Here is a 12,169-nt window from a genome sequence, read left to right on the forward strand (position 1 = left end):
TATTAGCCCCTTTAGGCAATATATATTTTGATTGTCTGCAGAAACTACTGTTATACAATGACTTGCCTAATTACACTAATTAAGCCTTTGAATGTCGCTTTAAGCTGAATATCTTGAAAAGTATATAGTAAAATAAAATGTACCGTGATCATATTAAAAATGAGTTATTAAAACTGTCATGTTTAAACCGTGCTTTAAGCATCTGACCCTGTAAGAAAAAACTTTAGCTACAAAAGTCCTTCAGTCAAGACCAGTGAGGGATTTTCTCCTTTTGTTGTTTGATTATTTATAAAAACAGGCGGCAGCAGGAATATTACGCACTGTCACTTTAAGAGCAGTGCGGCTCTGATATGGTTTCTCTTTCACATGTCTTTTGATTTTCAACTTGTTTGTTTATTACACAAAAGAGAGTTAATATGAATAATCATTAAACATCGCGCTCTGACACAAGTGTGCATGTATTTGACCATTAAAGCACTCACATTAAGACGGCATTAGATGTGCTCTGCTCATCTCCAAGCCTGTCCTAGGCTAATCGCGGCTTGCGCACACACACACGCATGTGCTCTTCCGAGCTTTTAAAAATATGAATGACTCTAAATGTAGGGCCTACATCAATGAATGATGCACATTCCCTGCTGCAAATATTACATTACAGTACATGCTTTTAGTCATTTTCACGTGAAACTGAGCTTTGCAGAGCAAAAAATGTGTACAACTGGAAAGGGGGCAGTATATGATGGAATAATTGCTTATCTCGATTAAAGTTTTTTTCATAATCGTTAGAATCGGATTTTCAATTAATTGCACAACCCTAGGTTTTGGGACGGATTAGGGATGAATAAGATCATACTTTATAACTACTAATGAACTGTTAATTGTTAATACATTAATATTAGGCAGGTATTAGGCTAGTAGTTAAGTGCATGAATTGTGACCTAAACTAAAGTGTTACCCTGCTTATTAATAGTTTGTAAGGTAGTAGTTGAATTAAGATATTGTGTACGATTAAGGATGTGAAACAGGTTCACACTTTAGAAGTGCCAATAAACAGTTAACACTTTAATAATAAGCAGGTAAAAAGTCAGTAGTAAATTATGTGACATTTGTTAAAACAAAAGTTGGTAACAGTTTAGGTAACAACTCACAACATTAACAAACCACTAAGTAATACTACTAGCTTAATAAACTTCTAATTAGCTGCTTATTAATAATTAGTAAGGTTGAAGTTGGGTTTAGGTTTTGGGTAGGATTAGGGATGTAGAATAAGATCATACTTTATAACAACTAATGAACAATTAATGTCTTAATAATGGGCAGGTAATAAGCTAGTAGTTAATAGCATGAACTGTTACCCAAACTTAAGTGTTACCCACAATTTGAATATTTGAGCATGTCTTGACTGAATGTATCCACTGGAAGGCTAATATGTTGGGCAATGTTTCTAATCTTTACCTCAGCCTGTGCATCCTTTAAAAAGGTGCATGTCGCCTCCATGCAATGAGAAATACGGGACACTCTACGATACAGGCTGTATCTTTCAAAGCAAGCCTGCTCTAGATACGCCACGGCTGACTCATGGATGACGGGGAACGCCACGCTGAAGGATATATCAAGACACAACAGGAAAATGGCAGCCACGGTACTTTCCGGAAGATTATCCGCAGCCTGTTTGTAAAGACAACACACACAAGGTAATAAAACACACACAAAAAATGAAACGCTAATAGATTTGTCTGCAATTATAGTGTTGTCCTTAGGTCTGGAGCTTAACTGAACAATTGACCCTTTCACTGTGAACTTCTGGTGTGTTTCGCACTCTCATTTGTTTTAATAATGACCATGAAGGACACGGCCATATGTCCATTCAGCGACAGTGGTGGCACGGCTTATTAATGTCTAAGAATGGCACGGCCATATGCTCACTCACCTTCTCCACAGGTAACAAGGTTTGCAGGAGACGTATTGTGAAAACGGCAGTGCCTGTGAAGACCATTCTGTGGTGGATCAGAGACGATTCTGGATGTTCTGAGGAAGTCATGCCATGGTGGTAGCAAATAACATCTCCCAAAATCTCTATACATGCCTGTAATTTCTCTCTCTTAAAAAAAACACATGTACAAAAAGACTGATGTTAGTAAGAGCATGTCATGTTACCGCCAGCAGGGGGCAGCAAGAGTCCTGTGCATTTCAAAGAAAGTTTTCAGATGACAGCAGTTTTTCAAGATAAAAACGCCATGAGCGTGCATTAAAGATCAATGAGGGAGAGAGGCACGCCGTGAAATATACATAATCATATGCGCTGGGGAATGTTCTCATAGGTGCACACACAATGAGTTCGTTTAAAAAGATTTCTAGAGGCAATGAACATCATTGGACGAGGCCTATTTGGTGCCGTGCGACCTACATAATCCATGGTATACAATCATACGTTGATGCCATTTTATGTAAAACACTCATAAGCTGAATGAAACAAAGTAAACTTTGCATAATGACCACAATTAAACTCTAGGTTGAGATGGTTAACATTTCTGAAGCATGGCTAAATATCTGCACTTATTGTAGCTACTGGCATGTGTTCACATTAGTTTATGCATTATGAATTACCACAATCTTGAGCGGTGTTCATTGTGTGTAAATTATAATAGAACATACAGTGCTCAGCATATAAATATACACCCCTCACAAATCTATCTTTTAAATTCACATTTTTAATAGGAAGCTAGTCAATATTATATTGGTGCATATACATTAGATTAGTCAGTAGAAGCTAAATCTGGAGCTTATCTAACAGAATAACATACGATGACGGATCAAAAACTAGTACACCCAAATGCATGTCATAGAAAAATATTAAATACAAGTTTAGGAGGAAAAATCAAAAGAACCAAAAAACATTAACAATTTTGTTGAAATGTTGTAGTTTGTAAATTTGTTTGCTTGAATTTAGTTATATTATCTTTCAATTTCTAAATATGTTTGGTGACTAAAATATTATTTTAATAAATATATCTGTTTAATAACATTCACTGAGAAATAGATAAATACATTCATTTTCGAAATAGGGCGTACTCGATTATGCTGAGCCCTGTAATTGTTAACACTTTATAATATGGTGCATAAATATGCTTTACATAAAGCTAAAACTATTGATAACAATTGCTCATTTACATTTACATATAAAAAATACTTACAACTTACAACTATTAATAATGCATAGACAACCACTGAAATTATCATGAACTCTTTGTTGAATTTGGTTTATTTTGGCTAGAATAAAAGCAGATTTTAGTTTTTTTAAATCCATTTTAAGGTCAAAATTATTAGACCCTTTAAGCTATATTAGTTTTTTATTTATTTATTTATTTTTTTGCCTAATTACCCAAGATAAGCCTTTAAATGTCACTTTAAGTTGCATAGAAATGTCTTGAAAAATATCTAGTAATGTATTATGTACTGTCATAATGGCAAAGATAAAATAAATCAGTTATTAGAAATGAGTTATTAAAACTATTTTGTTTAGAAATGTGTTAAAAAAATCTTCTCTCTGTTAAACAGATATTGGGGAAAAACAGGGGGGCTAATAATTCAGGGGGTTATTAATCCTGACTTCAACTGTATATTATAATGTTATACATTACATTATATACAATGTAAGACAATACAATATGTACATAATGTATTATATTAGAATTATAAGATTTATAGACAAAGCTGACTAGTTACTTATATCTAAATGTTTAAATATAGCATAGAACACATAATATAATATAATATAATATAATATAATATAATATAATATAATATAATATAATATAATATAATATAATATAATATAATATAATATAATATAATTACTGATTGATATTTTAGATACATTATATAAAAATGTTAAATTATAAATGTTTATTATGTTAGAGTTAAGACTTTAGCACTGCTTAATGTATGTACTAGCTACAGTATCCTGACCTAACAGGAATCTACCATTTTTTTTTTTTTATAAATTTAGCTTCACTTATAAATACAGTAAATATTACAATACATCACCGTTAAATGTACACAACTGTACTTCAAATTCTAAAAAATACATTAACGCAACTAAATTATACAACGTTCATTGTTATTTCATGTCAGCCATTGCTATAGAAGAGATCCTTGTTGCATTTTCGAACCAATACAAATGATATGAATGGGCACAACAGATGTAATAAGGAGCGAACGGAGGGAATTCTAAATGGTGAACCTGGCCTGAAAAAACAACACTCGTGCCATGACTGATTTGCGCTGATAGCTTAACATTCCACAATGACCATCTGTCCCTCAGAGTAAGTGGAGTGGGTGAAAGGGAGCGGCGACAGGTGTGTGTTTGTATGCACTAATGCAGACATCAGTAGATCTGCACCGTGGAGGAGTGTTGTAGAAGACACTTGCCAGCTCTGTCGCAGTCAGGCTGTGCTCGTCCCACACCTCAGGGGCTACGCTGTCTCCCAGCAGCCCCTGCGCCTCCGCCAGCAGCTCTAGCACCCGCTGGAAAACCTTCAGGCTTTCTGAAAATCAAAAAAAAAGGGAGTATGTTGAGCGATGGAAGCACACGTGTGAGGGGGAACGGCAGCAGCTGTGGGTGCGTTTGAAATGGGAAAAGAGGGTTTAAGAGGACCCTCACCTGTCCTGATGAGAGGCAGAGCGTGCTCTACGGCTGCTACGGCGAATCTAGCCAGGCTCCACTGCTGCAGCTGGAGCTCCAGCGCATCCTCCGTTTCCATCATCATCTCCGGGGGGAGCTCTGGGTGGGCAGACGGGAGGGGAGACTGCTGGGCTGGCCTAAGGGGAGCCCCTCTATGACTGCTGCTGCTGCTGCTGGAACGCACAAATCAAAAGGAATCCTTAATCGAGCAGGACGTGGATGCTTGTGAGCAATAATAACAAAAAAAGAAAAAGATTTTAAGGTGATGACGAATACTTCTGCTATTCTTAGTTCTCTCTTTTGCTGGCATAAATTTTGTATTTTTCATATGTAGTGCACAAGTCACCAATGCTGCTTTTTAAATCAGAATTACAGTGAAAACTACACATTTTAAGAGTGTCATGATTCTTGATCTGACAATCATATTTTTTTGGTGGTTATGATTGTTTTCAGTTTAGTATATATCATTGAAGTCAGAATTACTAACCTTCCTGAATTATTAGCCCCCTGTATATTTTCCCCAATTCCTGTTTAACGGGAGGAAGATTTTTTCAACATTTCTAAACACAATAGTTTTAATAAATAATGTCTAACAACTCACTTCTTTGACCTTTGCCATGATGACAGAACACACTATTTTACTAGATATTTTTCAAGATACTACACTTTAAAACCCAAAAAGTTCAGGAAACTCAAACCATTTGTGAAAACCGATTGCAACAAACCATTTAAGTTTAAAACCTAACCCTAATGAGTACTGTAAACTTAATCCATTTGAGTAAACAAAGAAATCTGATCACAGTAAAACTCCATAAATGAAGAGAAGGAAGAGAATTAACTCATTACCTTTAACAGGAAGTTCAAAACTCTTTTCAAAAGAGTAGAATTAACTTTCAGTAAATTTTGAGTTGACTACACTCATTTCCTTTGATAAAGTTGACAGTTGGGTTTTACAGTGTACAAACTCTAAGGGCCCTATCATACACCCGGCGCAGTGTGGTGCAAGGCGTGGCGCAGTAGTCTTTTGGTAGTTTCAGCTTGGCGCAAGAGTCGTTTTGAGGCGTTGCGCTACGCTGTTTAAATAGCAAATGCAATAACGCTCATTTGTGCGCCCATAGACGTTCTGGTCTAAAAAGGAAGGCGTTCTGAGGCGGACCGCTTGCGCGTTGCTATTTTGAGAATCTATAATAGATTTTTCATTAGACCAAAACTAACCCCTCGCTTACGCACTGCTTAATACGCACAAGAGAGCAATAGGCAAATATCTTTACATATGAAAAAATGTAAATATTAAGGACATATATAGGATATAATAAGTATAAATAAATATAAATATAAAGGATTAAAATATTACAAAACATATTATTTTCTAGCCTACATAAATATGAAAAATCACTGCTTTTATGTCTTCTTCATCTCGGGAGGCTTTTTCAGTTCATTCATAACAATTTGCTTTTGTATAATGTTATTATTATTAGCAGTATTATTTAGTATATCCATATTTATATTTGTTTTATTAAAAACAAGCTTAGATTTGCCCACCTGCAGGTTTTAGACCATATGGGGCACAGCATGTGTTTTAGGATATAACTCATTTTGCTATTATTATTCATTTATTTGTTTGCTGGAAATTAGAACTGAATTTAGAAATAGTTTTGAAACGAAAATTTGCGCCTAACAAACAAAAGTATTTATTTATAGACTAATTGATGTCTGTGCGTAAAGGGCGAAAGTGGAAGTGATCCATTATTTCTCATTCTCAGGCAGTAGATGCTCTGTTTAATAGTTTTCTGTTAAAAAACTGTTAACTGTTAACTGTTTGCTTGTGAAATGCTCATTTTTTCCACTTAGACTTACTTTGCTACCTGTAAATAGCGAATGAGCTCTTGGCGCGACGCAGCTGACACTTAAAGGGCATGGGAGATGAGATTCTAATTGGTTTATTCTCAAAACACACCTATAACTCATTAAGAAAATAAACTCAACCCTTTTAGAACATGCGCCGTGGCGCAAGGCAGATTGCCGGTCCGTAAATTAGCAAAAACGCGTCCTGAAACGCCCTGAAAGCGTTTGCGCCCTGAAAGCGTTTGCGCTCTGCGTATGGACCGTCAAAATAGAGCCCGATTTTTTTGTCTAAAATAAAGATCAGGAATTTCTCGAAACCTATACAGTAGATGTAAAATAAATGTTAATATGAGTAGGCTATTATTATTGTTTTTTTCTCAATGATATGGTAAAACAGCAATAGGCTTTGTGTAGGTCTACTGTTGGTTAAAATGCTAAATTTTGTATAGACTTGTAACGGTGGGCTTGAACAGACTTTAAATATGTCATGGTCATTAATGTACAGTAAAGCGATTGCATCAGAATACAACTATTTATAATTCTGATGTTGAATTACTGTGTTTGAGACATGTGCTTACAATCTGTCATTGACAACATTATTAGACCTTTTTTTCTACAGGTAAAATCAGACATCTGTCATTATCAGATTCCCTCATGCATTATAATCAACATTATAGGCTAGAGTAGTTATACTAACAATGTTAAACATTTATTTTCATACACTACACTTTGTGTTCGCTATGAATGAAAAAAAAAAAACATCAAATGCTTGTCGCAATCATAACTCTATAATGCGATATGATTATTTAAATGATGTGCACGCTTTCGGTTTCATTTTTACTGTTAATTGCAGTTCATTCTTCCAGCACGGCTCCCAAATGATCACTCTGCGCCACAAACTGAATGTTATTTACAACTTTATTACTTGTTACTTACAGCCTATGGAGGTTCTGTCCATTAAATTAAGACTTCATTCACAGGCGCATGATGCCCTCTCTGTGGTGACAGCTGACGGTCAGCTGCACGTCAAGTGTGATTTTGCAGTTGCGAATACAGAAATTACATGAAGACAGAAATGACATTTTTGGGTGAATTTTATCTTATAAATACAGCATGTGATTCTTTCAACATCATTTGGAGATGTCCACAAGGCTGAACAGCGTTCATAAAACAATGTAAAGACTTGTGCGGCTGCCGTTGCTTCTCTCCTGAACTTGAAAATATGATTGACAGAATCATAGAAATGCCGGATTGAGATCGCCAAGGGATTTTCAGTTTATTCATGACAATTTGCTTTTGTATAATGTTATTATTAGCAGTATTATTTATTATATCCATATTTATATTTGTTTTATTAAAAACAAGCTTGGATTTGCTCACCTGTCAGGTTTTAGATCATATGGGGCATAGCATGTGTATTTGGATATATATTTTTTGAACACACTTCACGATTATTTTTCATTTGCTGAAAATTAAAACTGAATTTAGAAATAGTTTTGATACAAATTGTTGCGCTTAACAAACTAAATTAATTATTTATAGGCTAATTGATGTCTGTTCGTACAAGATTTCCCTATCCACGAGAGCGAAAGTGAAAGTAGATAATGAGGAGGCTCATCTCTCATTCTCGTGCTGCAGATGCTCTGTTTAACTGTTTTCTTGCCAGTGAAGCGTTCAGTTTTTCCACTTACAAAGTCGTCATGTAAATAGCAAATGTACCATGGCGCGATGCAACTGGCTCTTAAAGGGAATGGGAGATGAGGCTCTGATTGGTTTATTCTCAAAACACACTTATAACTCTATATAATTAAGAAAATAAGCTCAACCCTTTTAGACCATGTGCCACAGCGCAAAGCAGATTTTTCCGCTCTCATATTAGCAAAAGTGGATTCTGACACGCCCTTAATGCATTTGTGCCCTGCGCTTTGCACTTTGCCCACAGTTTGTATATAAATTAAATACAAGCTTTTATTTTAAATGTGATTAATCGTGATTAATCTTTTGACAGCACTACTGTAATTAGTTAATGTCAGCTAATACATTAGTTAACATGAACAACATGTTAATGTTAACTATGATAGTTTACTGTTCATGCTCGTGTTAACTAAATAATTAACTACACTGTAAAAAATGTTGGGTTCCACACAAACAATTTGTGTTGGTACAACATAATGGAATTAAGTTAACTTTCTTTCTAAGTTTCAGAGGATTGAAAATTAAACAATTAATTTGTCTCTTTAAAAAAAATAAAAATAAAAATAGAAAAACTCAAGAATTGTGTAGCTTCAGCTTATTTAAAAAAACGGTGTGAACAACAACAAACGTCATTTTCTGAGTGTAACAAATTACTATATTTGTAAGTTTACATAAAAAAGATTTTACATTGCTGAGATTTGTTCATTACTAGTCTAATCCATTACCAAATACATTAGTGTATGTGTAAGTAAACATAATTATGCTATTAATGTACAGAGATATATTAGAATAAGTAAGTTCACATTAACAAGGATTGTGTAGTGCTGAAATTCAAAATTAACTAATGAAGTAACTAACACATTAATATATGTTTAACTAACATTAACAAATATTAAGTAATGCTTAAAAGAATAATTCACCCAAAATGACCCAAATATTAGAATAAGTAAGTTCACATTAACAAGGATTGTGTAGTGCTGAAATTCAAAATTAACTAATGAAGTAACTAACACATTAATATATGTTTAACTAACATTAACAAATATTAAGTAATGCTTAAAAGAATAATTCACCCAAAATGACCCAAATATTTACTAACCCTCAAGTGGTTGCAAACCTTTAGGAGTTTATTTCTTTTGTTGAACACTAAAAAATACTGAAAACCTGTAACCATTGTCTTCCATGGCAAAAAAAAAAAACAAATAGTATGGAAGTCAATGGTTACAGGTTTCCAGCTTTCGTCAAAACAACTTCTCTTTGTGTTCAATAGTGGAAAAAGTAAAGGCTAAGCAAAAGATGACAAAATTAAAACTTTTAATTGAACTACATGTGCTGTTGATTGTTTATTCATCTTTACTAATTCATTATTTTGAGTTAACTAATACAACCTTATTGTAAAGTGTTATTTTAAAAAAATAGAGATCACAATTCTCCCATGATTCTGGTAATACTTTACAAAATAACAAGCATTTTAATAGGTGACAGTTGTTTTTACTTTTATGTTATGAGTTAAGTAAAATGTATATTTTAAACAAGTAAAAAATATATTATTATATTATTTAAATCAATACTTCGCTCTGAAATTCTGACTAACATGAAATGGAATTTTTGAGGGAACTGTGTGTTGTGTATATTTATTGTGTGTACATATTTCCACACACATACATGTATATACACTTAAAATTTTGACATAATTTTGTGGTATAAAATAGTTGATATATAAATGGAAATAAACATTTTCTACACATGTATTTACATATATACATTGGTGTGTGATTTACATATGGATAATAAACATAAACAGTATGCCCAAATTATGTAATAAAATGATTAATAGTTCAACAGCTCTATCTGTATACCAACTATAAACTGCTTTCCCAATACTTCTGTGACAATGTGAATGTTTGAAACAGAAATACCCCAATTATACAAGCTGAAAAGGCTAAAGACGAAAGCTGTTTTATAACCATGTTTTATAACTGCTCTCTCTAATGCCAAACACAGCTTTAAATATACCGCTGTAAATGTCAATAGACTAATAAGCACATGCAAATTTTAAAAAAGTGCATAATCAAGATTGCATTGGTTTCTGAATCGCGATTTTTTTCTTTTTTACATTTTATCATCTTTTCTGTTGAAAATTCTGTTGTCCTAAAAAACTATTAAAAAAAATAAAAAATCTTAATCATACCTTAGGAACGGTATAACAGAAAATGTTGGTGGTTTTAAAACCTTGACTTTTCCAAACCGCAGTATACCTTGAAAACAGTTATCAACATGCCTAGTTGTCACTAGCACACATTGCAAGCAGCATGGGGTAAGCATTTTCAAATGATTCACACGGATGTCGAGCCAAGGTTATTATAGTTAACGAAAACTAACAAAAAAACGAAAACTAAAATGTAAAATAATTGTCGTTAACTGAAATAAAAATAAAAACGAGAGTTTTTTCAAAAACTAGAACTAACTGAAACTGTATTGTGTACGTACAAAACTAACTGAAACTAACTAAAATGATAGCAAAAACCTCCTTCGTTTTCGTATTTGTAAATGCGTTTAATACATAATTTTACTGTAAGCCTTTTAGAAGTAAATATAATTCGCGCTCCAGGGGCCTCATGTACGAAGACTTGCGTGGAAATCTTACTAAAACATTGCGTACGCACAAAGCTGTAAATGTGCGTACGCAGAAAAAAATTCAGATGTATGAAACACTGCGTATGCCGAATCTCACGCATATTCTTTTGTACATCTGAATGAACGTGAAACTGAGCGCAACATGCACGAGCACAAAACTCCTCCCTGCCTCCTCCCCCGTATGAATATGCTAATGACTATGCTAATGGCAAAACCCAACGAAAAAGCAAAGGCAAAATCAAGCAAAAAGAGAAACTTTGAACAGAATGTGAATTGGAGGTGCTGCTTTCGGAGGTAGACCGGAGAAAAGCGTTGTTATTTGCAAGTTTGTTCTCCGGAATTAACAACAAAAGAAAAAAATAGAGTGGGAGAGTTTAGCTGATGCGGTCAACACAGTTGGGTCTGAACATATCGCACTCAGTGCATTAAAAAAAAAAGAAATAGTGTGGTTTATATCTGTAAAATGTTGCAGGACGCTGAACAGTCTCAGTGGCGCGCTCGTAAGACGCATGTGATCATGAATTGATACGTTCGAGCATGAAATCGGCTCGAATCCAGCGTCTGATAAACTCTTTCTTGTTTTTTCCCCGCTACATATCAGATTTTGCCAACTATTTATCAAGAGAAAGACAAGTAGGAATCATCAATAAGTTCATATCAATAAGCATCATATTTTATTTGCACATTTATTGAATGGAAATGTTTCTGATTCACGCATGCAAATTCATCTTCAGGTGGCGCCTTTATAGCAATGTGCGTGCGGTAGATTGCTCAGATTACATTGGGAAAACAGGCGACTGCTGCAAATTGTGCTTTAATGTTTAGCTGGTCAACTGTATGGTATGGAAACCTTATATACCTGCTAGTTGAACCCGTCTCATACAGCTGCCATTGCAAGGCTCAGACACTTTGTAGAGAGGAATTTAACACAACTGCCTCTAGGAGTCGTCAATGTAAATAAAACAGACACGCACAAAAAATGTGCGTACGCCTGCCAGAAAGCTGCCGTGAAGCTGCGCACATTCCCACGTTCAGTTCATTGTTAGTAAATCCAAACGTGAGCGATTCTGAGCGTGAAACCTGGCGTACGCAACGTTTTTGTGCGTACGCAGCGTTGATACATGAGGCCCCAGGTGTTTGTGTTTGACCCTTTCGCATCTCAGAGTTTCCTGCCGCCATTGGCGAGATCGAGCCGGCTCTCCTCCAGTCATCCTCGCTGTTGCTCCCGCGACAAAAACAACCAGTGGACATGACAGCAGCACGGTGACAGCATTAAATAAAGATACTTAAAACTATTACTTTAACACG

General features: G+C 34.7%; 1 protein-coding gene across 9 annotated transcripts in view; it reads right to left on the reverse strand.

The window, feature by feature from the left end:
* The window catches only part of rttn (rotatin), a 132,671-nt gene that overhangs the window by 98,971 nt on the left and 21,531 nt on the right, over positions 1-12,169 (reverse strand). For 4 of the 9 annotated variants that reach the window (XR_012399357.1, XR_012399359.1, XM_073940704.1 and 1 more), the window contains exons 9-12: positions 4,664-4,854; positions 4,432-4,547; positions 1,931-2,101; positions 1,456-1,668 (exon numbers count right to left, since the gene is read on the reverse strand). Coding sequence is in view for 6 of the 9 variants with exons in the window: in XM_073940704.1 (XP_073796805.1) it covers positions 1,456-1,668; positions 1,931-2,101; positions 4,432-4,547; positions 4,664-4,854 (691 nt within the window). In the remaining 3 variants the exon portion in view is untranslated. Of the gene's footprint in view, positions 1-1,455; positions 1,669-1,930; positions 2,102-4,431; positions 4,548-4,663; positions 4,858-12,169 lie in introns of all 9 variants that reach the window. The other 5 variants (XR_012399358.1, XM_017353967.4, XM_005162659.6 and 2 more) reach the window with 2 other exon arrangements.

Source organism: Danio rerio, chromosome 24, assembly GCF_049306965.1.
Source record: "Danio rerio strain Tuebingen ecotype United States chromosome 24, GRCz12tu, whole genome shotgun sequence".
Taxonomy (NCBI): domain Eukaryota; kingdom Metazoa; phylum Chordata; class Actinopteri; order Cypriniformes; family Danionidae; genus Danio; species Danio rerio.